The 26836-nt window shown below is 48.7% G+C and overlaps 1 protein-coding gene and 1 long non-coding RNA gene across 3 annotated transcripts in view; one reads left to right on the forward strand and one right to left on the reverse strand.

Annotated features, from left to right (window-relative positions):
* The window catches only part of slc9a1a (solute carrier family 9 member A1a), a 65155-nt gene that overhangs the window by 19752 nt on the left and 18567 nt on the right, over nucleotides 1-26836 (reverse strand). For both annotated transcript variants that reach the window (XR_010323836.1, XM_064297009.1), the window contains exons 2-5: nucleotides 11591-12051; nucleotides 7612-7862; nucleotides 3394-3611; nucleotides 789-991 (exon numbers count right to left, since the gene is read on the reverse strand). Coding sequence is in view for 1 of the 2 variants with exons in the window: in XM_064297009.1 (XP_064153079.1) it covers nucleotides 789-991; nucleotides 3394-3611; nucleotides 7612-7862; nucleotides 11591-12051 (1133 nt within the window). In the remaining variant the exon portion in view is untranslated. The remainder of the gene's footprint in view (nucleotides 1-788; nucleotides 992-3393; nucleotides 3612-7611; nucleotides 7863-11590; nucleotides 12052-26836) is intronic.
* On the forward strand, nucleotides 15193-20195 carry LOC135234866 (uncharacterized). Its single transcript, XR_010324231.1, has 3 exons — nucleotides 15193-15979; nucleotides 18017-18293; nucleotides 18750-20195. It is a non-coding gene; the product is annotated as an uncharacterized LOC135234866 (long non-coding RNA).

A 26836-nucleotide genomic window follows, 5' to 3' on the forward strand; every position in this document is an offset into this window, starting at 1 on the left:
ACAGGCCCGCGCCTAGCTGTAAGTGCTCTTCAGCTGGGTCGAAACAGGAACAAGTCAGCATCCAAATACGCTGATCAAAATTCACAAACTGGTGAAAAAATGACACCTACATTTCTAAGCCTGTACTTGGCAGCGGTTAGATGAACAATTTCAGATGTAATGTGTGCCATTTCTGAACAGGAGAGCTGGCAGTTTGACACATCGCACTGCTCTGGCACTGCAAGCTCTCTTCTGGTTGGCAGGCCATTAAGTAGACACACTGCAGATTGCTTAAAATGTACATAACCACGCTACTTATCTCAGCAACAGTGTCCCCAAAAGACCCGTACCAAATCATCTTGTAGTGGGCGGTGAACAAAACTATGATTTTGATTTCACAGGGTCTACAACGCCTGCCACACGCGTCACAGTCTTAGGTCTGATTCCCTGTTCTTGGTTACGCCATGTAAAGCTGAACCCTCAAACCCTCTCGCGGTTTAAGACTTTACCGCCCGTCGCGAGTCACGCCATGCGTGCGCTTCTAATTACTCCACCGGGATTGCAACCAAACGTCTTTAAAAATGATGGACGCCTAACATCCGTGGGAATTCCTCCAAGGGCGACGAGTTTCTGCATTTCAGCCAGGATCTCGGTGATCATCCCATGCCAGAAATAACCCGATGTTTCCCCGAAGGCGCATTTATATTTTACAGCAGAATAATTATTTCTCTCTAACGTTCATGTGTATTACAAGTGCACGCGTTTCAGTAAAGCATAAATATGTTCGGCTGAGTCGTGTAACCGCTCACCTGTACGAAGACAGTGAAGAAGATTACGGTGATGATGGCAGTCAAGAACATTCCTCTCTCTGGGAACTGTTCTGCGTCCAGCAGGTAGCCCAGAGAGAAGGCTATCGCCCCCCGCAGGCCACCGTACGCCACAATGAACTGGTCCTTCGTGGTGAGCTTGACGATGCGGAACTTGTTGATGAAGTAGGTCAATCCTACCACACCTGCAAAAACCAAAGGTTCACCATATTATTCATTTGTTTATATGTAGCCTAAACATGACTATTCGTGTCCTAGATTCCACCGATTATGGCTGATGGAGGTCTATGCGTCAGAAGCTGCACTTTTTTGCGGTTATTGCACAGAGCCGGAGTCTCGTCAACATTTTACTGATTACATAAAATACTGATTAGCATTACTGAATTTGTGATTTCGTAATACAAGCCATGGTGACTGTTATGCTAATGAGACCGTTATGAATTTGAATTTAAATTAAAATTTGAAAGGGACCGTTTGATTTACGCTCTGCTGGAAGAGAACAGGACAGGCTCAACGTTCCAAGTGAACTGAAAGACACGCATAAACCCAGTTCAAGGTGCAGGTTCACCCAAAAATAAAGCTATATTTCCTCTTACCCGGGGTGCTATCTATCTATCCAGACACATTTACTGATATTTGATGGGTTTTCTGGACATCCACTTCAGCTCACCCTGAACAACAGACCTCAACGGGGCCAACGTCAGCGGAGCTCAAAGATTTATAATTCGAAAAAGCTCAACGGCAGCGTCTCTAATTAAATATAATGACACGATTACGCGCAAACATTCACAGACCTTGTTGTGCACGGTTTCATCGGCGACTATTTTCTACCGAAGTGCGCCAACTGTGTACATCCGGTGTAGTGTTAACACTGGCATTAGTATAGAGGCAGAGTCCAGCGACAGAGCCGTACACATACTCTATATAAAAGGCACGCGAGTCTGTATACGCTGAATTATACTTTCCTTTATTGCTACTGTTAAACTCTTAAACTTTATGTGTATTTTGGGAGTGGCCGTAATGGCCTACTATTTAGGAATATAAGTGGTCAGGAATGATGTTCCAATATAAGGTGAATCACAGTATTTTAACCGCTAGTGTTAGGCTACAACACGCGTCTGTTCACACAGTGCAAACCCGGGACCTTGTTATTTCTTGTATCAAAAAGTAATGTGAAACATCAAAGAGCTCAAATGGGTGAAGGAAAATGAAAACTGAAACGTATTTAATTGAAGAATAAAACATCTAGCATGTCTGTCGAGTTTTGCGCAATTTTCACAACTCCACTGAACTCTCGGTCTCTCGGTGTTTAGGTGGGTGTGATGAAAATAAGAATTACAAGTGTGTGACAGATGGTGCTTAGTCACGCAAAAAAAAAAAAAATCTAATTTTATCGGAGATAAATCTCCGAACCTGTTCTTTAAGCGAAGGCTTGAGTGGGGTTGCCGAGTTGCATTTGAAGAACGCGAATTTCAAACCAGTGGGAATGCGGTCAGTAGCCAGTCATTTTAATCTCACAGCTGAAGGTTAGGCTACTTTGTGATAACAAAGGCCCGTTCCACATCGTCGACTGACAGGCATTCAAAGAAATTAATTTGTAATTTATAATGTAAAGGAAAAAAGAAACAGTCATATACGCCACCGGTCAAAAGTTTTAGCACACTTTATTCGTGATTTAGTACTCTGTTTTCAGTTAACTTCAAGCAGTTTAACTTCGGTGAATGACCTCAAATCAGCACGAGGTAGGAACCGGATAGTCAGAAGTTAAAAATAATTTTTTTTTCTTACTTCACAGGATTTTCTTACTTCAGTCAATTTTGGAGTTCATGAAAGTCATATCTGGTTCAATAAACAGGTGAAGAAATTCTTTTTTTTTTTTTTAATGTTTACATTTTTTTGTGAGTGAAATGAAAAACACCAGTTCCTCATGCGACTAGCCTCACAGTGCTGAAACAATTTTTTTGCAATCTTAGCGTTTCATCTCACAATCCCACTTCCTCTTTCTGTCTCTGAACCACACTTGCACTCTCCTAAACCTTGGCCTTGGACAGTTGTGGACACAGTGAATTTGAGTTTTACAGGCTTGCAAAGCAACTGTCCGTCTGTCACTCATATTTACCGGTCTGTATGGTGTGCGTATTGACTGATACAGTAGGGTCAGTATGATGGTCACTATCCAAATGATATACCGTACACCAAGCATGTCACTGTAAAAATAGCTGTGTGCTATAAAACTGGATTACGTTTTGCTTACAAAAATATCCCATTTAAAAGAAGCAACAGTCCTAATCTCCCAGTTAGGAAATTCACAAAAGAGGTATCAGCGTCCATCCAGTCTTGTTAGACACACTCATTTTTAAGTTGTTCCGGATAAGAGCATCTGGTAAATATCTAAATCTAGATCTGAAAATAAACTTGTCTACATTTTAATAAGCGACAGGTGGACAGGGCACAGGTAAGTAAGGGGTTGCAGCTCTAAAATTTTGGGGAACCAGCGGACCACGAGAAACCGCTCTACCCAGCAAATGGTGAGCATCGTAGCGGCAGGCTGATTCAACAGACGGACCGGTAACCGTGGGCAACTCACCCAGCACGCGGGCGACGAGGCAGAGGAGGACGGTGACGATGACGAAGGTCCAGTCCCAGTGGTGCGGCCCGGCCACCGTGGACACGCCCAGGAAGATGAAGATGAGCGTCTCGCTGACGCTGCTCCACATCTTCAGGAAGTACTTGATGGTGGTGTGGGACTTGTGGGATATGTTGGCCTCCACGTAGGGCCGCATCACTGCACCGCATGAAATCAAGCTGCATGTGGGGAGGGAGGGGTAGAAAGGGGGAGTGTGGGGAGGGGGTCGAGTCATTTTACAGTAACAAAAACAGCGCCGGGGGGGGAGGGGGTCGAGTCATTTTACAGTAACAAATACAGTGGGTCAGGAGAAAAGCAGAGTCCACATGCCCTTCAGCTAACTCCCCCATAAGTACATCACCAGGGTGGGGAATCTCAAACACTATTACATTTCATTTCCCTCCCCACTCCCAGGGATTAGTGCAGACTCCCCGGACGGAGGAGGATCAAGAGGCCCTGATTCACAGTGGGGGGGAGGGGGGGCGGAGGGTGTGGGGGTCAACACCACTGTCCTTGTAAACCACAACTAGCCTCTTAGTACAAGAACTCACCCAACGTAACAACCACTGACACAATCCCTCTGATTTAGAACAAAAATGTAAATATTTAAAGGCCAAAAAAAACACGTACAGACTAAATTCTAACATCCCGATTTTGAAATTCAGTTTGAAGGGTTTGAACACAGAAAGCTCTGCTTCTTATCGTCTAAATCGCATGTGATGTTTTGGCAGTTTGGCAGTTCGGCAGTTCGGCCTTCGCCATGGGGACGGTGACCGCTGGGGGCACGTGACCGGCGTGAATAACAGACCACAGAGGTGTGAACCGCAGGAAGGTCGTCCTCAGGTCACGGGGATAATCCGTCACGGTCTCGCGCTTTCCGCTGCGCGGCGAGGGCTCGGATGCAAAATGGCCGCTGCGCGCCGCGCGCCACGGCGACGGCCGTGACACCCACAGCGGCTGCTACGGCAACGCGACGCACCTGCGGTCACTGGTGCGACCGCTGCAGTGGGAGTCGCACTGACTGACTGCACAAGCGCCACCAGGGAGGTACTGGCCTGCTGCTGCAACGGCATGGCTGCAAGACTCAAACCACGAGATCCCTTACAGCTTCTTCACAGCAAAGAAAACACGGCATAGAGGAAGAGAGAGAGAGAGAGATAGAGAGAGAGAGAGAGAGATAGAGAGAGAGACAGAGAGATAGAGAGAGAGAGACAGAGAGAGAGAGAGACAGAGAGATTCAGAGAAAGGGAGAGAGACACAGAGAGAGAGACGCAGAGAGAAGAGAGGGAGGCAGAGAGAGAGAGAGACGCAGAGAAAGGGAGAGAGAGAGAGACAGAGAGAGATGCAGAGAAAGGGAGAGAGAGAGAGAGAGAGACGCAGAGAGAAGAGAGTGAGGCAGAGAGACACAAAGAGAGAGAGACGCAGATAGAGAGAGAGAGAGAGATGCAGAGGGAGCGAGACGCAGAGAGAAGAGAGGGAGGCAGAGAGAGAGAGAGAGAGAGAGAGAGAGAGAGAGAGAGAGAGAGGAAGAGAGAAGAGAGAGAGAGAGAGAGAGAGGAAAGAGAGAGAGAGAGAGAGAGAGAGAGAGGAAAGAGAGAGAGAGAGAGAGAGGAAAGAGAGAGAGACAGATAAAGTGAGAACGGCGTTTCCACGGCCTCGTTTCGCCCGGCTCGCGGCCCCAGGTGCGGCTGACGAATGCGTCGGCCTTGAAACGCCAGAGCAAGGCCCTCCATCGGGGGACCCGCCGCCGCCCCCGCCGCGCCCCGTTCGCTACGCACCGCCCATATCTCACGCCGACCGCAAACATCCCGGCAGCGCACGAACACGGACACGGACACGGACACGACACGCTACGTGAAGAACGACAGGAGGAGGGGCCGTAAATCTGGGAGAAATCTCCTCCTACGCCCCCCGCCGCCCCCCCCCCCCACCCCCTCCTGCGCGTCGGCCGTATATTAGACCAGGCCCGATTTAGCATCGGCGAAACCACGGAGAGAGAGAATAAAACCGCAACAAGCGCTTAAATCACTGCCGTACGGGGATCCGTGCGCACAGAACCCTGCTCCAATCAGCTGGGTCTTTAAATCACGTCTTCACAAAAGCACTGGAGGACTTTTTTTTTTTTTTTTTTTAGCTGTACAGTGTGTTCCTCGGGCTGAGACTGTATGGAGGTTACAACGTGACTTTCATTCCCCGACGCTCTCCTCGCAACGCACGGCCTTGTAAGACAACGGCAGCTCTTTTCCTCTAAAGGTCACAGCCGAATTTCGATTGGGCGCAAAATGGCCGGCACCGTTTCACGACGCGAGTGTATTTACCCTGACGTGACATAATGACGAGAGAACAGCCCGTTCAGCCCAAGAAAGCTCACCGTTTTCCTAAAGGGAAACCTAGCACTAAAGGGTACCTAGTACTCAGTTTACCTAAAAACTAGATTAGTATCCAGCACCCTATCACCCCTGGTCTAGAAATCCCCCAGAGTTTCTACCTCTACTACATGGCCTGGTAAGTGCCTACTGTGCAAGTTATGGAAAACAATATTGATGTCTGTACAAAATTTACCTTTTCCTAATTTCCATATGTGCCCCCTCCATCTACCGACAGAACTCGATTTTCCGGGAGGACGAGAATCTCTTGTACTTGCCTCTGTAATCTCTTTTGTGAATTCAAAAGCCCCAATCAAAAAGGCTCTAAGTCTCCTTTTACTAAGCTTGAAGAGATTAAATATCTTAAGTCTTTCCTCGTGACTGTTATCTTTCATACCAGGAACCACTTTAGCTGCCCTTCTCTGAACTTTTTCCAGAGCCTCTTTCTTGTATGGTCCACAGAACTGCATACAATATAAGTGGGTCTGACAAAGGTACTGTATCACATAAGTACAACTTTCCTGGATTTATACTCAATACCTTTGGCTACGTATCCCAGCATCATGTTGTACATTGTTGCACTTGTTGTACGTCACTCTGGATAAGAGCGTCTGCTAAATGCCTATAATGTAATGTAATGTAATGTAATCATACTGGCCTTTCTTACTGCTACGGCACAGAACCTGAAAGGTTTTGATCGACAGCTACTCTCTAGTCTTTTTTGAGCACATTCCAATTTCGTTCCACCCATAAAGTAGTCCCCCCTTATGTTTTTCCCCCCACACGTAGATCTTTCCCATTATCTATATTGAATTTCATTTGCCAGGTTTCTGCCCACTTCTGGATTCTGTTTAAATCTTCTTAGACTACTTTAGCAGGGACTGTTAGCTGAACCTCCAAGTTTTGTATAATCTGCTAATTTAACTAATGTACTTTCAATATTCGCCGTCGAGGCTGTGTATGTAAATAAGAGCAGTGGTCCGAACACTGACCCTTGTGGGACTCCACTTCCCACAGTGCCGTGCACAGATGAGATCAGATAAGAAGCTTCATTCAAAACAAATGGCTTCAGAGCTCATTTTATGCGGCAGATCATCGCATTTCTTCCGGAACTAAACACAGACCTCTGGGGGGGGGGTTTATTCTGAGGAACAGTACTCCGCCTCGATACCTTCCTTAACCCCGGTGGTTTACCGCGCCCGCGTAAACATCGTTAAACCTCAGAAGCGTCGGCCGCAGTAAAGGCTCGAGGCCTCCTGCTTCGTGCGGTCATTCCGGTTCAAGACGACGGCACAGAAAGTACAGAAGCCCTGAGCGAAAAGGGAGAGGTCTAGCAGCTCCGGCGAATGTTTGGGAAGAACACAACCCCGAGGGCTTTTATTCTCAGTCCAAACCCTCTCGCCCTGAGCTCACCTTCACCTTCAGCACCAGTTCTTTATGCGTTCACAAAAGAGGAAGTGCTGTTTTTCTGGAACCGCTGGTTTCTCCTGCTGTTTCTTTCTTTTTTTCCCCTCACTTTTTAAAATTGTGTTTTATCAGTTGTCTTTCTCTGTATGCATTTTGGGCTGCAAACCACTGGAAGGTGTCATATGAATATTGTTTTTATTATTATGATTATTATGATTATTATAATTATTATTATTAAAGAGAGTTCAGGCTCTTTTTCTCCATTTACCTGTGAATTGTATCAGTATCTCTGTAAAAAAGGCACTACACAAATAAAGTAGAACTGAGTTTACTGGAAGGGTGCGGGGGGGGGGATTTTGGGGAGGGGTGGGATTTTGGGGAGGGGTGAGGGGGGGCGTTTACTCACGCCATGATGCCGGACAGGTGGAAGACCTCGGAGGACAGGTAGGCCATGTAGCTGTAGAGGAAGACGAAGAGGGGCTCGATGACGCGGGTGTGCGAGGTGAAGCGGGAGGTGAAGGCCGCCAGGATGCCGTAGATGGCGCCCACCAGGATGCCCCCGATCGCCACCACCAGGAAGGAGATGATGCCCAGGAACACGTCCTGCACGGAGACCGAGCCCTTGCCCACATACTCCTCGAACAGGTGGTACAGCACCTGCGGGGGGGGGGAGGGGGACAGACAGGTGGTCATAGCAGGCTCAGGACATCTTTTTTTTTTTTTATTTCACACCTGCGTCGTTGGGGGGGGGGGGGGGGGGGGTGGTAACAGCTGCATAAGACACAGGAAGTGGCCGTGTCCAAATCAGTGCACTCACCTATTATTAAGACGAATACAACTTGCACACAAACTCTAAGCTCAACAGCAGGCAAGCGTGCTGGTTCAGACATGGTCGTGGATGCATTACATAGCATTTACATTGTATCCAATTATACAATGAAGAAATGCAGGTTAAGTACCTTGCTCAAGGGTAATCGGGGAAGACCAACTCCTTTACCCATTATACTACACTAATACCCACTGGGATGCCCCCACCAGTTAAGACCCCTCCCTGCCCGGGTATCACTAGGGTCCACGCTGCAGGACTGCCGGCCACAGTCGGCTCGGGCACGGTGAGAGGAAACTTCCACCAGATCCTTCAATCGCGCTTCACGCCGTGGAACAGAAACAGTGTCTCAGCCTGTCTCAGAATCCTTCGTTCATATTAAACAGCTGTCCTGGAATACGCACGCACCGAGCGACCCACCCAGCGGGACAGCACACTTTTAAAAATCACCGCCCCTGACGTCTTAAGATTAATGCGGAAAATCTTTAACGACGAAAAAGGAGGCTGATAACAACCGTTCCACTCCCTTCCGGAAACATCCAGGGCAGGACGTTGCATGCTAGCACCTGCTTACCGCAGGCTTATAAATATTAATGTGAGGGAGAACAATGACGTCGCCGGTGACTGTTCACACCGCAGACCCCTTTAACCTTGATGCACCGATAACGTTTATGCAAATAAGGCAGACTCACAGGGTGTCCCTCCCTCCCTGAACAGTACAAACTCACGATTGTTTTCCTCCCCCCCCCCCCACCCCGCCCCGCCCACCCCACGTTAAAATTGTTTATGCTGTGTCATTTCCTCTCGGTGCAAGTCAAACCACCAGATCTGATAAAAGAGAAGACGGCTTGGCTCGACAATATCGCTTCCTGTCACCTCCATCGCCACTTCCTGTTTCAGGGGTGCCGGGCAGAGTCACGACGACGGCATTAGAGGGAGAAACCGCAAGCTGGCAGGACGTGAGCCGAATGGGAAACTGAGAGACAGCAGCTGGGAGTGTGTGTGTGTGTGTGTGTGTATGAGTGAGTGTGTGTGTGTGTGTGCACCCGCTCTGGCGCTACATAAGGGCTCATTTTCTCCCCCACAATCCCCCTCTGCCAGTCTTATTAATCTACGGGCTGTGAGCACAATTGGGGTCGGCTCACTGGACAGCAGCCCTACAGACACGGCAGCTGACCCCCCCGAGGAGTGGCTCTGTGCATTCAGGGCTTCAGAATGGCTTCCCTGAGTAACACAGCACCGTGCGCCTGCCTTCAACACGACCTCAGAGCAATGCATTATGGGTCCTGCCGCTGGCAGGAGTCCAAAAAACAGATTCACTGATACCAGCCCTTCCAAAGCCCGTCGACCAATGCGAAACAAGGAGAACGGTCTCTGAAGACAGTGTCGATGCCCTGAAACACATGCCTTTACAGTCAACTCCTTTTGCTTTTTTGGGTGGGTAACAACATTCCTCCCCCCCCCCCCCCCCCCCATCCCCCCCCCGCCTCCCCCCCATTGCCACCTACATTTACGGTGATCCTGTCCCAGTTCTTATTCTCCCCCATGTTTAAGGTGATCCAGTCCTGGTTTTATCCCCCCCCATGTTTATGGTGATCCAGTCCTGGTTTTATCCCCCCCCCCATGTTTATGGTGATCCAGTCCTGGTTTTATCCCCCCCCCCCTGTTTACGGTGAGCCTGTCCCGGGGCAGCTCAGGCGTATTTAAGGCCCGGGGCGAGCAGGGATCGGGAGGCGCTATAAGAAACGGCCCGGTAACGGTGAAACCACGGCAACGCAAGCCTGAGCAGGAGCAGCCGGAGGGGCTGGGGCCACCCCCACAAACGGTCGCCCCCGACAACGTGCCTCTTCTCGTCCTGGAGATAGCCCCTCCCACCTGCGCACTCTACACACACACACACACACACACACACACACACTTACACATACACACTCTTACACACTCACACTCTCACACTCACTCACACAAACACACTCTCAAACTCTCACATACACACACACACACACACACACTCTCACACACTCACACACACACACTCTCACACTCTCACACTCTCACATACACACACCACACACTCACACACTCACACTGTCACATACACACACAAACACTCTCACATACACACTCACACACTCACACACACACACACACACACTCTCACACTCTCTCACAACACACACCACATACCACACCCCACACACAACAACACACACACACACATACCAACACACACCACACACAACACACCACACACACACACCCACCACACACACACATACACACGCACACACACACACACACACTCACTCACACAGGCTGCCTTAGGCTGCCACTGTACTGCTAGCACCCTCAGTCACAGCTGTACCGTCACTCCGCGCATCAGTAGCTAGCGCGCCGTGCGTTAGCCACCACCACAGGCGACCCAAAGGCTCATGGGTGGGGATTAAACGTCCGACAGCCCGGCTCGTAATTTCACAGAGAACACACGCTTCAGCCGCATGTTCCATGAACGCCTTTTATTGGGTCTGACCAATAAAACAGGCTAAAGTCTTTCATATCGAACTGATCGGTCCACTTGAGCTGGGCAGTAAACAGCCGTTACCAGACTCGCGGACCGTGACAACGAGCCGCTTTTCCGCCCAACCTTTTTCCGACCCATTTGAAACGTTCCCCCCGGCGTCGGACATCAACATGCTATGGAATGTGATTTTGGACAGCGCTCGCTGGATACAATCGAACTGAATCTGTTTAGCGTAGAGTGGTTGGGCGTGTAAAGGCCGCACAACTCGCGTGAGCCAATCACATGACGAGAGGTGTCGACAACTTTCGAGATCACGCTCGGACATGTCTGCCAAAAAGTAAGACAATCTGTGTTGGCAGGTTGGAGATGAGAAGAGATTGTAAGTGGAGATAGGGTTGGGGGGGGTCACGGTGAGCAATCATACAAGAGGTGCACACTGTGCGAGGATACTGCCGGGACCGTCAGAAATAAACAACGGGTATGTGAGATAAAGATTAAGTGATCAAGAGACTTGGGAGCGGCGACCATTGGCATTGGCCTCGGCCTTTGAGCATTTGCGTGTGGGGCTGGGGGTTTGATTCCCCACCAGGGCCCGTTCTGTGCTGAGATCCCATCCCTGTCTGTAATCCACTCTGTGTTCCCCCGTTTCAATGGTGAAAAAAATGGAAAATACATAAGGAGGGTGGACTGCCCAATCTCCTTAAAGAAAAACTAGTACATTTCACACACACACACAGGCACATGCACACACACACACACGCACACACAGGCACATGCACACACACACACACACACACACACACACACACACACACACACACACACAGAAACACACACACACAGAAAAACACACGAATGTGCACACTCACGTATTATCAGAAAAGAAAAAAATGGGAAAATAAAATGAATAAATGTCCCCCATGACTCTTTTCAGATCTCTGGGGTGACATTTATTAATTTTATCTCACCCCAGCCTCTGAACCTTAAACACAGAAAGGGGGTGTCGACCCCCCGGGGCCCCGGCCCCGCCTTGCTCACCACGGTGACGGCGTCGTTGAGCAGCGACTCCCCGAACACCAGGATGTGCAGCAGCTCGTTGATGTGGATCTCCTCGAAGACGGCCAGCACGGCCACAGGGTCGACGGCGGAGATGATGGAGCCGAAGAGCAGGCAGGGCAGCAGGCCCACGCCCTCCAGGTGGGGCCCGCCGATCTGGCACACGCCGAACAGCAGGCCGCCCACGAAGAAGGCGTTCCACAGCGTGCCCACCACCGCGAACATCAGGATGGTGCCCACGTTCTCCGTGAAGGGTCGGATGGGCAGGAAGTAGCCGGCGTCCAGGATGATGGGCGGCAGCAGGCACAGGAAGAATAGCCGGGAGTCCAGGACCGGCGGCTTCTCCCCCACCACCTTGATCAGCCCCCCCACCAGCAGCCCCACCACGATCAGCAGGCAGCTCTCCGGCACGATGGACGACAGCCGCGGGATCAGGTGGAAACCTGCCGAGAGAGGGGGAGCGTCGCCGGGTCAGAGCGGCCATTACCTGTGTTACAATCACTATTACCTGCATTACACTCACCATTACCTGCATTACACTCACATTACCTGCGTTACACTCACCATTACCTGCGTTACGATCATCATTACCTGCATTACACTCACCATTACCTGTGTTACAATCATCATTACCTGCGTTACACTCACCATTACCTGCGTTACGATCACCATTACCTGCATTACACTCACCATTACCTGCGTTACGATCACCATTACCTGCATTACACTCACCATTACCTGCGTTACGATCACCATTACTGTGTTACATCACTTACCTCGTTACAATCCCATTACCTGGTTACACTCACCATTACCTGCATTACACTCACATTACCTGCGTTACGATCATCATTACCTGCATTACACTCACCATTACCTGCGTTACCATCACCATTACCTGCGTTACGATCATCATTACCTGCATTACACTCACCATTACCTGCGTTACGATCATCACCTGCATTACACTCACCTTACCTGTTCGACACCATTACTGTATTAACACCATTACCTGCGTTACGATCACCATTACCTGTATTACACTCACCATTACCTGCGTTACGATCACCATTACCTGCATTACACTCACCATTACCTGCGTTACGATCACCATTACCTGCATTACACTCACCATTACCTGCGTTACCATCACCATTACCTGCATTACACTCACCATTACCTGCGTTACGATCACCATTACCTGCGTTACCATCACCATTAACTGCGTTACCATCACCGTTACCCATGTTACAATCCTCATTACCTGTGTTACAATCATCATTACAATCATCACTACCTGTGTCACAATGGCCAGTATCTGTTACAATATTGTTACAACCTTGCCTTTTTTCTCCCCATTGTAAGTTCATCATAACTCTTTTCCACTGGACTTTAAAACCCAGGGCAGAGGTACAAACTGAAAGCCAGTGTTGTGAACTTCACCAGGCACAAATACGGAAATCTACCCTGGCCACGGGTCAAGGCACAAGAAGTGACATCACAGAGACAGACAAGAAGCCCTTAGTCATGGATCCTGTGACCCATAGAGTGGGGAGTAGATAAATAAAACAGGGCTAGGACCGGCTGTTTTTGTAATTCAGTTTATATATAAAGTTAGCTAGCATGATTACACAAATTAACAGTTAAAGTCTAAGTTGGTTAGGGCACATCCAGGAATGGAGTATCTGACCCAGGATTCAACCTGCTTTCCACTAGAACAAGTATTCCCTTTTTTAAATCACAATGACGGGGGGGTTGGGGTTGGGGGGGGGCATCATTTTAGCACAGGAGAGAAAGTATTTCCTGTCAAGGCATCCACTCACCCGCTAAACAGGAAGTACTCGCCGTTTCAACAAACAGAGATAACTACTTCCAGTTTCGCACTGACGCATGGAGACGATGGTCTGTCTGAAGCCCATTACAATAACGCCACAGAGCTCCAGGGACAGGAAATGAGCATCGGAGCCTTCGGGAGGCCACTTCCTCCACAATCGCTAATCACACCGCTCCAGCCTCTCCTCGACAACGAGGACGTTCATTCCACAGAAGCTCGTCAAATTTCCCCCAAAAACTTCCGCTGCAATACTAAGCAGCTATCAGGTTTTAAAAACAAAGGAGGAATAAGGAAAAAAAAGAAAGAATTTAAATATGACCCCGAGCTGCCCGAGAGCAGATTATCCTGATGAACAGGCTCGGACGACATCGCGTGCGTTATCTGTCCCAAACTATCCGCTTCGCGGGCGAACGGAGGCTGGAGAGGACTGCAGTGGAACCGCCTTCCGCCAAGTCAAGGCTTTAGGGCGCCGCGACCCGGAGAAATGGAAAAGAACCTCTGTCCCGACCGTAATTCCGACCGTAATTCCGACTGTAATTCCGAGTGTAATTCCGACCGTAATTCCGAGTGGAAAAAAAAAATTCCGATTTTTCACTGTATTGTAATCCAAAGTTTACAAACACAGTGAAATACAATGGCCATCTGCATTGTGTTTATTTACATCCGCACAGAATGCTTTGTATCGTACACAGACGTGATTTGTCTACGGTTCACATTGTGTGATCTCTGCTGACCATATCTATAGATGAAATAAGGGCAAAGAGCAGCTATGTCATACATGTTTGCCTGTATGTATGTATGTACAGTATGTATGCATGCATGCCTGTATGTACAGTGTGTATTTCTGTACAGTATGCATTCAGAGAATGTTATGTTATACTGCGGTATGTTATGCATGTCTGCATGTCTGCATGTATGAATGTATGTGTGTGTGAATGTCTGTATGTACAGTGTGTATTTCTGTACAGTATGCATTCAGAGAATGTCATGTTATACTGTGTTATGTTATGCATGTCTGTATGTATGTGTGAATGTCTGTATGTGTGAATGTCTGTATGTAGTGTGTATTTCTGTACAGTTTGCATGCAGAGAATGTTATGTAATGTTATGCAGGTCTGTCTGTGTGTTCGCAGTATATTCTTGCTTCGAAGGCACGCTTTGCTCCATTGTACATTGTTCTTTTAAAGTCATCAAAGCAGGTGAAGCCAGAGACATATTTCCACTTCTGGGTGGAGAACAAAGCAATTTTATTCCTTTTTTTTTGTTTTTTTTTACTCCAGTCATGTGTCATGCTCTATCTGCATGCACACCCCCAAGTTTTCCTTCACGTTGTCCCCCCCACCCAACCCCCCCACGGTTCCCCTCCGCTGGAATCTTACAAAGCCGCTGCTATCGGATGTCCCACATGACAACGGGAGACACTGAGCTCCTGTCGAAAACAAAGCCCCCCCCCAGCCTCCCCCATCAACAGGCTCGATGACAGGAACAAGGGGCTCCCCAATAAATAAAACAAGGAGCCCTTTCAAACCCCCCAAGCGGGGGGGGGGCTAGCACAATGCCAACCCTCTCGGAAAAAGAGATGACCTGTTGTTTTTTTTTTTTTGTTTTAAATAATTTACCTCCAAAGTATGTTGACCCCTCACATTCAGAGAATCCCGTTGAGGCCGCACCATGCCGACACACGCTCCCGGCGTCAAAGGACATTACATTACATTACAGGCGTTTCCAGAGCGACTTACACAACTTTTACATAGTGTTAGGATACAGAAAGTTTGTGCTGTAGGAGACAGACAGATTTGTGTATTCCAAAACCTCACGTGCATGTGAGAGTCCGCCATTGTTTTACAAAGACAACCAATAAGACACAGTGGTAGAAATTGCAACCTATAGGGCAACTCTGTATAACAAACAACCAATCAGAGTTCATGCTGTATTCTGCGCACAAATTTGAATATATGTAAATGTAACTGTATAAACTCCACAAACTCGAACAGTTGAATTGGACATTTTTGTGTGAATCCCTGTTGCTGGCTTTCTGTATAATAAATGCTTCCTGATTTTAAACACTAACTTCGGATCTGCTTCTACCTGGAACGACGGTCACTATTGTTCTTGGCAACATTTCTGGTTACCAACAATTTGGCGCTGCGAGCAGGGTGGATTCGTCTTCCAGAACTTCGTTGTTTTCCTGACCAAAAAAGTGAGTAAACGGGTTTTACTACCATTGGCTTGGCGAATTGGACGGCAAAACTGCGGAAGTCTGGAACGCTCCACCCAGTGGTACGATAACGTATATCTTGACCGGTGTAGAAGCGATCAGTTGTTTGTGCTTAAAAACTGTGTCTTTTGGTATAACGTCTGTGTAACGTTACACGATTGTTTGTTATAAATATCAGTGCTGATGATGTGTTACCAGTGCTGCTGACTGTGATATAGGCCTGTGTATTAAGCCTATTGTGACCGGGTGTTTGTGAGTCACCCCTGCCTATGGAAAGTGTGAATCCAGGCTAAATTCTACACGTGGTTGCGTGGCCGTGGTAAGCGAGTGTGTCGCCCACAGCACAGAAGTGATTAATTTTCACTACTGAGTATTAGGTCGAAGAATACCTAAGAAGCGCAAAGCCGCATCTTTGTTTGTTCGTTTAAGGGAGAGTCAGTCAGTGACGCCCCGGGCCCAGGGTTGAGAGACGGAGTTTCTTTCACGTGGGTAGTCTGTCTCTGTTTCAGGTCGTGAGAGAGCGTGTGTGTCGCACTCCCGACAAGTTTTGAGGACATTATTGAATTTTACGTTTAATATTGGCCTCTTAGTCTTTATTGTTTCGTGTTGGTTGTCTTTAGTAACCTATTAGCCAGTAACGTGCGTTTATACAGAGAGACGTAACTTATTACCAACAAAGTATAATTCGCGAGCAAAAATGGCCCCAAACAAGGAGAATGCAAACGGGAGTATAACCACATATCTGCAGCAAAAGTATGTAAAGCAAGCAAAGGCGATGAGTAAAATGGCTGGGACCCCGAAGGATCCACGCCGGATTCCTTAGAATGGTGGGGGAAACAAAAAAGAATAGGACGGCTTACGGTACCATTGTACTAATTACGGAGCATATGAGGCTCATAGAGAAGTGTGACGAAATGTATAATCGGCTACAAGCACAAGATACGAAATTAGCTGGTCTGCGTAAGAAGATAGAATCTCTTGAGAACAAAGGCAACAGCTCTGACCAGAGCACAGCGCTTGCGTGCATTCCGACTGAAATAAAAGGTGTTCCATCTTTGTACCCAGATTTAAATTGTCACACTATAACTGACCCACTGTATTTTGAAAAGGAGAATAAAACGGTGCCCATGGCACCTATGGTTACTAAATTCGCGGTAGAGGAAATGAACAACGACTGCATGTTGATCACGTTCCTTTAAGCCTGATCGAAATGAGAGCTTTATTAAAGGATTTGCCGAATCTTAATGCGCAAGACGACAATTTACCGTTTTGGCGACAACTAAATGAGCTACAGCGTAGCATGTCTCTACACCCTCTAGACATGTTTTCAGTTGTGCGTGCAAAATGTCCAGTTTCAAGCTGGAACAAAATTGAACCAGCTGATCTCCGACAGGAACCATGGGCATCTGGCCCTGGGCGAATCATAATGAATTACAAAACGCGATTACCGGTTTCTGCGAGGCTGTAAAGACTGCTTTAGGTAAAGGTGCGCCAAAATGGCATTGTTTCACGGCAGTAGTACAAAATAGCTTGCCCTTTGCTGAATACGCCGATCGGAAGTATGAAGCATTTGAAACGCATTGTGGCTTCCCTAATCCAAATAGAGACATGGCTGTTTTACGCAACAATTACTGGCAGAGGCTGCCCCGCATATTCAGAAGGTACTAGCAATCGGCATACACCCGGGTAATACGTTTAGTGACATTGTTTCGTGGGCCTCGCGATTAGAGGAACAGATACGGAAGAAGAGTTCAACTTTACATCCCATTGCTGCTGTTCGCTACAACTCTCTGAAGTGCGATAATTGTGGGAAAACGGGCCATAGCACGGATCGATGCAAAGGGAGGGACTATAGGAGAAGTAGGCGTAACACCCCCCCAAACAAAGAAGCAGATAAATGCTTTCGATGTGGAGAACAGGGACATCGAGCGCCACAATGTTTAGCTGCCCTACCTAAGGCGCACGCCTCCAGTGGAGAATACGCAACCTCAGACAAAGAAGCTGGGCCTATCGCGCACTGCTCCAATGACGATTACGCGCATTTGAACCGAGAACAACTTGTCGCCATGTTAAACAGTTTGAAAGCATAGGAATTACCGGCCTCCTTTTCAGTCAGTAGTATAGAAACTCAGGCTCATTGCAGACCGTATCTTAGTGCGTGGGTAGGAGGCCGACCATGCGATATGCTAATTGATACTGGCGCTTCTGTTTCTATCACTGACCTACCGCTCCCTTGTACAAAGCATTCCATTGATCTTGCTGGCATTGGGGGTAATTCTGTCCGCGCATATAAATCCTTTCCAGTACTTGTGGAATCCAATAATGCTTATTGGACACAATCATTTTTCATTTGTAGGACTGCAGAAGGTACCATCCTCGGTTCTGACGGCATGAGATTACTGAAAGCTACTGTTGCATACTCGCCTATGGCTTTATCAGTTTGTGACGCTTCTCATAAACGCAAGACATTGCCATTAGCTGCTCTTTCCCATACTGCTATAGCATCTGTTGCAACACCTATTGTCCATTCCTGGGATTTGACTAACAAGTTCCAAGCTTTATGTGCAACATTCCCTGCATGCTGGTCTGTGCACAAACTGGATTGTGGAGCTGCACCATTACCACCACTTGAGGTAACAGGGACTATGCCCTCACCTGTGAAACAATACCCGATTAAACCAGAAGCTGCTCAAGCAGTTGGCTCAATCATTCAGTCCTTGCTTTCACAGGAGGTCATTGAGCCATGTGTCTCACCCTGTAATTCTCCTGTCTGGCCTGTGCAAAAACCAGATGGCTCATGGCGCCTGACAATTGATTACAGAACGGTTAATGCTGCTGCAGACAAACTTGCTATATACACTGATTCCAGGTATGCATTTGGTGTTGTCCATGACTTTATGGTTAACTGGTCATCTCGGGGTTTCCTGACTTCATCAGGTACCCCGATAAAAAATGGGGGGGTGAAAGTTGTTGCCCCTCAGAGCATCCTTTCATTGCTTTGTGAAGTATACCATGGCATTGCACACAATGGAGAAAGAACAATGCGGCACAACATGTCACTTCATTGGTGGTCTCCCAAAATGACCAAGACTCTGAAAGATAAACAAAAGGAGGGGGGGCAAGAATCGCAGACATATGAACCTGGACAATGGGTTATGATAAGAGCCCCTCATCCTAGATCTTTCCAACCTCGATGGCAAGGACCACACCAGGTCTTACTAACCTCTGAGACTGCTCTTCGAGTTACAGGCATCCCGGTCTGGAGCCACCAATCCCGGACCAAACCATGCCCATCACCCGAAGACCTCAAAAAGCCTGAAGAACTCCCTGCCACGGACGACTGCAGCCTTCACGAATCAGGTGCAAACGTTCCAATTTTTTTCAAATACTCAACCAAATTGAGCATTCAAGTTATGCTCCCATCCAACATGCTGAATTCATTTGTAATTATAATCACAGTTTTGAGCCATGGTGGAGTAAGTGCTGTGGACAATAACATTTACATGCAATTAGTTCACATGACAGCCAAACATGCAAATAAGACTGGCTGCTATGTCTGTGGATTAATACCACATTCTGTCGCACTTGGTGTTCCAATGATGTCCGTACCTATCGCCTCCAAGTATAACACTGCAGATAGCGATAGCAAAAGTGAACTTGTTACCAGACCTAAACATATATGTGATCCTGAACCCATTAACATTGCTCTGTCTCTTGGCCCATATCTGTGGTGCCTCAAACAAAATGGCTCTATTTATGTTGGAGAGACCCTGGACTGCAATACGGTTATTAACTACCATGATAAACCTGTACAAAACCACACAGCTATGGGAGTCTATTGGGTTTGTGGGAACAATGCCTATTCTGAGTTGCCTAATTCATGGTCTGGTATCTGCGCCTTAGGACATTTGGTCCCGGCCATGAGAATTACATCTATTCTACCGGACCGAGTCAGATATGAAAGATCAACTGACGTCTTTGGAACTCACCATCAGTCTGTTTGGAACAGAGCACTTGGTGCTCTCATTCCTACTTATGGGGTTATGTCCGCTCTAGATCAAATTGGCGACCTCTCCAAAGAGGTAGAGCTTTTGGCCAATAGCACGGCATTAGGTCTAGGCAAAATTTCAGAGGAATTGACAGCTGTCAGAGTGATGGCTCTACAGAACAGAGCTGCATTAGATTATATCCTCTCAGCTCAGGGTGGGACATGTAAAATAATTGGCATCGAATGCTGTTCCTATATTCCCGATAATCAGGATGACCTGAAACGTGTGATCTCAAAAATCAATGATGTTTCCCGGTCCGCACATGAAATATCACCTACAACACCTGGTTTTCTTGAATGGTTATCGAGCTATTTGGGTGACCTTGGCAAAATTGTAGTTGAATACATTTTTCTGATTATACTGGGATTAACTGTACTGGCATTGATAATTAAAGGTGTGAAATTAATTTTCGTACAGTTAATCTGTGGTAAAACTAATGAGCAAACCACACAAGTTGTTCACTATACAAAGACTCCGACAGCATACATAATATAGAACCAAGTTGTAATAACTTGGGAGTACTTGATAATGCCCTCACATGGTATTCTGTTTTCTTCCTCATATGCCGGAGAGGACACTCCCATGACACCATACCGGCGCCGAGGACACCACCCCTCCAAGACCATGTTGCTGCAAACCAGGAGTAAATTGCAAGAAATCCCACCAAGCCTTGAATCGAGCCTTCCCTACCAAACCAATGTCACTATCCATCCAGCCAGCAACAGAAGGACTTTTTCTTTACAAGTTATGTTCTTGGGTACATCTCGTTCGCCCGTAAGGGGACGTGAGGGAATTTTGCCTGAAGTTTTCCTAAACACAGGTTTTTGACAGGTTTTCGCCCTCACCCTGAACAATGACTAAATAAATGTAACTGTAAAATTGACTTAACCATGAGATTCATGTTGTGTCAAAAGGAGGGACTGTTAGGATACAGAAAGTTTGTGCTGTAGGAGACAGACAGATTTGTGTATTCCAAAACCTCACGTGCATGTGAGAGTCCGCCATTGTTTTACAAAGACAACCAATAAGACACAGTGGTAGAAATTGCAACCTATAGGGCAACTCTGTATAACAAACAACCAATCAGAGTTCATGCTGTATTCTGCGCACAAATTTGAATATATGTAAATGTAACTGTATAAACTCCACAAACTCGAACAGTTGAATTGGACATTTTTGTGTGAATCCCTGTTGCTGGCTTTCTGTATAATAAATGCTTCCTGATTTTAAACACTAACTTCGGATCTGCTTCTACCTGGAACGACGGTCACTATTGTTCTTGGCAACATTTCTGGTTACCAACAATAGCATTTTACATTGTATCCATTTATACAGCTGGATACATACTGAAGCAATGCAGGTTAAGTACCTTGCTCAAGGGTACAACGGCAGTGTCCTTACCCGGGAATCGAACCTGCGCCCTTTCGGTTACAAGCCCAGTTCCTTACCCACTGTGCTACACTCTGTCCGACAAGGCCGAACCGTACTGCGTCAGCGACACAGCACGACCGCCGCGCCGTCGCTCGTACCCGCCGCCGCGAGCCCGCTACACGCTCACGGGGGGGGGGGGGGAACGCAGCTCAGCAAACACAACTCCAAAAAACCTCATTAAAAAAACACACTGGAGCCACAGGCCTGTGAGGTCATCGCCACAGGCCTGTGAGGTCATCGCACCCCCGAGCAGAAGAGTGACAGGGTCCGTTACATCACATCCCTGCCTCCCTCAGGCCTGTTTGTTTAACAGAAGCTTTGCAGCTGTGTGTGTCCATCTCCATTTATCTGCACTGCTTTCTCTCCTGTATGCTTCTGCTGAACGGCTTTGAGCGCACTGCTGAAACTATGCTATGTATAAAGTTTATTTTTATCAATGCGTGATTATTTTTACTGATTTACTGACACAGCGGGATGTGTGGCAGTCCGCTGTGTTTTCTGCTCGAGGGCACAGCCGCCAGGGTCCACCTAGGATTTGAGCCTGGTGCCAGAGCAATCGGGCAGGTAGTTCACTACTTCTCCACCTCATCTGGCATGTAGCAGAGCGCTCGGACACAAAATGGCTGCCACATGTCAGCCAGGCGGGTTCCTCATGCCAGTGGCGGTCCAGGGAAGTTTCTCTTCCCTCCAGCTGCGACATGAAAGGTGCTATATGCGTTTTTTTATTAGGGACACAGAAGTGTACTGTTGCATTGGTGGACTGGAAACAGATCAGTCAGCTGTTAGCATATTGGCAGTGTAGTATAACAGATAAACAGCTGGTCTTGTAACCTAAAGGTCACAGGTTCAATTCCCAGGTAGGACACTGCTGTCGTACCCTTGAGCAAGGTACCTGCATTGCTTCAGTACATATTCAGCTGTATAAATGGATGCTATGTAAATACTATGTAAAACAAAATAAAGATTTTAAGTTGCGTGAGTCGCTCTGGATAAGAGCGTCTGCTAAACGCCTGTAATGTGATGTAAGTTACCCCTCAGTCCTCTGTCCACATGACCATCCTTTTTCAAACACGCAAATGTTTTTTCTTTTTTTTTTTTTTCAGGCAATAAAATGCAATCCATTACTATCGGTTACGGTAACAGTGGAGATGACATCATCGTCCCCACCGCAGTACTGCAGCCGCTCCCCCCAGCATAGCTGCAGTTTCACACACACAGTCTGGGGCAGACGCTCGCGCCACGGGCCTTCCTGCCGAGGCCCGGGTTTGGCAGAGCTGCCCCGATACGCCACGCCACGCCCCTCCATACGGGCTCGCTGGCACGCCGCGGGACGCCCTCCCGGAGGCCCCACGGAGGAAGAGCAGGTAAGGTAAGACAAAACCGAAACCATCCGACCAATTAGCGTCCTCCGGCCCGCCCGGGAGCCGTCTCCCCCGCCGACCGCTGCCACGGCGACGCGATCGGCCTCGCCTGGCCTCGCGCCAGAGTCGTTAGGAAGCACGGGCTCCGCGCGCCGAACGGCTGTCTAACCGGAGAGAGGGTTCAAAGAGAGGAGCGTCCAACGCGGGTCTGTTAAACCCCCTCCAAAAGGGCGGGGGGAACAGGCCAGTTCACCAGGAGCGTAACCACGATCAAAAAATAATGATAATACCGAGGTCAAGAGACAAAAGGTGACTAAATTCCAACTGATGTTCTCGCTAAAGAAAACAAAAAAAACAGAGGACATGACCTTGGGGGCCTCAATGGTAGTTAAGGTCCTGCTGGTTCCTACTGTGGCCAAAACACTGCACCTTGGTGAACTGCGTGACTATCCATTAAGGTGAGTGGTCAAGTGCAATACTGTGGCAATGCTCTGCTACAGCAACGGAAGATCCTTCGCCCAACCGGAAGCTTCCAGGACAGTGGTGCCCAATCACGTGCCACGAAGGCCTGAGAGCATGCAGGTTTCCATTCCGACCAATCGCTACACCTGCTGATTTCACTAATGAACACACCATCAACCGGGTGAGGAGGTAACTAATCGGCGAAATCAGCGGGTGTAGTGATTGGACAAAATGAGAACCTGCATGCTCTCAGTGGCACGTGATTGGACACCACTGTTCCAGGAGGCTTACGGTTGGTTGCAGGATCTTCCACTGCTTTTACAGGGATTGATTGGACACCACTGTTCCAGGAGGCTGGCAGGGAACACAGAAGCAGATTATCTGGAGGGTCCGTATAATCTGTGCTGTGGCCATTAGATTAGTCTGCACACATCACATTAGCTTAGTTTAGCGGAGGCTCTTAGCCCGAGTCACGTACAATAACAGAGACGTAAGCGAATTAACCTGATTAATATGAGCCAAAGCTGCTCCAGACCTGGCTAATAACACTCCCAGACCAGACATCAAATTTACGTTTCCCAGGAACATGCGATTATCCTGCACAGAATCGCTCACACTGTTCCAGTGTGTGGATGGGCCCCATGATCTGGTGTTTGTTAAGGCTCTGCTCTAATGCATGGATAGGGCCCCATGGTCTGGTGTTTGTTAAGGCTCTGTCTAATGCATGGATGGGCCCATGGTCTGGTTGTTAAGGCTCTGCTCTAATGCATGGATAGGGCCCCATGGTCTGGTGTTTGTTAAGGCTCTGCTCTAATGCATGGATAGGGCCCCATGGTCTGGTGTTTGTTAAGGCTCTGTTCTAATGCATGGATGGGCCCCATGGTCTGGTGTTTGTTAAGGCTCTGCTCTAATGCATGGATAGGGCCCCATGGTCTGGTGTTTGTTAAGGCTCTGTTCTAATGCATGGATGGGCCCCATGGTCTGGTGTTTGTTAAGGCTCTGTTCTAATGCATGGATGGGCCCCATGGTCTGGTGTTTGTTAAGGCTCTGTTCTAATGCCTGGATGGGCCCCATGGTCTGGTGTTTGTTAAGGCTCTGTTCTAATGCATGGATGGGCCCCATGGTCTGGTATTTGTTAAGGCTCTGTTCTAATGCATGGATGGGCCCCATGGTCTGGTATTTGTTAAGGCTCTGTTCTAATGCATGGATAGGGCCCCATGGTCTGGTGTTTGTTAAGGCTCTGTTCCAGTGCATGGATGGGCCCCACAGTCTGGTATCTTGTTACGGTACTGTTCCAGTGCATGGATGGGCCCCACGGTCTGGTATCTTGTTAAGGTACTGTTCCAGTGCATGGATGGGCCCCACGGTCTGGTGCCGAATCCGGACCACACAGCCGCCATCTGTGGATGGCAGCTGCAGCCGGCCCCAGTATCGCTCAGGGAGGGGTGCATTTCAGTCACCCGAAAACAGACCGACATCAAAGGCGGCATTCCAAATTTGAGAGTAAAGGAGGGGGGTAAGGGGTGGGGGGGGGGGGGGATGCGCATGAGAAACAGCTGCCATTTCTCACACGGCCTCGTTTCAGTGGCCGTACCCGAGGTTGTTGCGGTCCTTGGCCTCCAGGGGACAACGACAGTGCTCTGTGGACCGTGGCTATTTGGCGGCAACCAACCATACCGCAAAACCACTCCCCTGATCCGCAGCCCTTCAGAAGGGGCCAGAACCCTGCCGGTAGGCTGGCTTCACATCCAGACGTCGGGTTTCTCTTCCACCAGCCACCTGGGCCCACAGAGGACCACTGTCACAGCGGAGGGGGGGTCTGCTGGGGACGGTTGGGTGGCCAGTGTACTTTAGGCGCTGAAGCTTAACTGTCATCAGCAGGGAAGAAGGGAGGGGGGGCACAGACCAAAAAGACCCCCTGACTGTTCCCAAAACCACATTGGGCCGTTCCCCCGTCCCGGAAACATGGCTCCGGGCCCCTGGAGCTCGTCTTTAAGAGACGGGCGACCGTCCACAGCTCCGCAAACGCTCAGAGAGGCCCCCTCGCAGCCGAAATGCCACAAAGCCTAACTCCACAAAGCCTGACTCCAGGCCTCCGGCAGCTCGACTCGCTCTGAACAAACTCGCTCCGCTCTGCGAATAATAATCACAAGAGCCCCGCGTGAAATTCCGATGTTCCCCGTCTCAGTCCGTCTCCCTCGCCGCTCTGGTTGTGTCGGTGAAAGGACGCCCGCGGAACTCGACGGAAAACTCCGTCGAGCGAAAGAACCGAATCACGCGTGCAATGGGCCCGGTCACATGATCACCCGCGAGCGTGAGGTGCAGCCGTCTGGAGTGCGGTAGGCCGAGTCAGGCGACTGGCTGGGAAACGGGTTCCATGTGATACAGGAAGGTAATCCCACCTGATCAACAGGTGTGATTTAGCAACCTGTTCCTCCCCTCAGAGGCAGGAAGCAACACGTTACCAAGCGCTATGGCATGTGAGTACAGAGAGAGAGAGACGGGGGAGAGAGGGAGGGAGGGAGAGAGAGAGAGAGCGGGAGGAAGAAGGGAGGAGTGAGTGAGGGTGAGAAGGTGGGAGGAAGACAGAGGGGGAGAGCAAGACAGGGAGAGATGGATGGAGGGAGAGGGGACAGGAAGAGAGAGCATAGGAGGATGGGAGACAAAGGAGAGAAAGATTTGGTGCACAGTACAATTCTTCCTCCATATTAAGGCTAAGCCTAAACGTTGCCCTTTCATTATCTACAATGTTTACAAATGCATTTCCTGCCAGCAAGGCCCACTGAATGTGAATGTGGAAGAGAGGAGGAAAGAAAAGGAGAGAGAGAGGGAAACAGCCTGAGGATTCACACCCTCCTGAGGTGCTAAATTGGCAAATTGGAGGAAAATTCCAGCTACAAAACACAGAACTCGTCCAGCCTGTTGCTCGCAAAGAGCCCTGAAGCTGGGCAGGCTACCCTCAGAGCTGAACACACACAGGCTAGCCTCAGGGCACAGGGAGGCTAACGAGCTAACCTCAGTACAAAGGGGTGAGTTTTGGAGTTGTGTGTACGGACTGGGTAAGCTGCAAATTAATTGCCCTTCTTGGGATCAATAAAGTTGTCTGAATCTGAATCTGAAAGGAAAGCTAACCTCAGCGCACAGGGAGGCTAACGAGCTAACCTCAGTGCAAAGGAAGGCTAACCTCAGCGCATAATAGGCTAACGTGCTAACATCAGTGCAAAGGGCAGCTAACCTCAGCGCATAAGAGGCTAATGTGCTAACCTCAATGCAAAGGGAGGCTAACCTCAGCGAATAGGAGTCTAACATGCTAGCCTCAGTGTACAGGAAGGCTAACATGCTAACCTCAGCACACAGGAAGCTAACCTCAGCACACATCCCTGTGCTGAACACAGAGAGACCGCTGACCTAGTTTTTGAAAACAAAGGAAAAAAGAACAATCGCAAACTATCGCTCCCCTTTACCACTCCCTACCTGTTCACTGGCCTGGCCGAGTACAAACAGAGTCACCAAACCAGCATGGCGTTCGAGAACATTCATGAACATAATGCGTCTGTTAGCGCTAACATACCCAGACGCAATGAAAAGCCCAGTACCGCCAACTGAACAGAACGGGGGTTGAAAGAATTATCACATTATTATTTATTACGAGAATCTGCAAATTATCTGAGGACTGATGATGCAAATTCTGATAGTGGCGCTGACCTTTCTGTGTGGCGATGATGTAAGCGACAGATCGGCGCGCGGTGATGGCGGCTGTTCCGCGTGGGAACGCTGACGCGCTGTATTTATAGCCGGGCGGTTTTCGGGACGCGGTCCCTGTGGAATTGCGTGCGCTCTTCCCAATCCGGCTGCGGGCCAGATCAATCCCGG

The sequence above is a fragment of the Anguilla rostrata genome, chromosome 1, assembly GCF_018555375.3.
Source record: "Anguilla rostrata isolate EN2019 chromosome 1, ASM1855537v3, whole genome shotgun sequence".
NCBI classification, from domain to species: domain Eukaryota; kingdom Metazoa; phylum Chordata; class Actinopteri; order Anguilliformes; family Anguillidae; genus Anguilla; species Anguilla rostrata.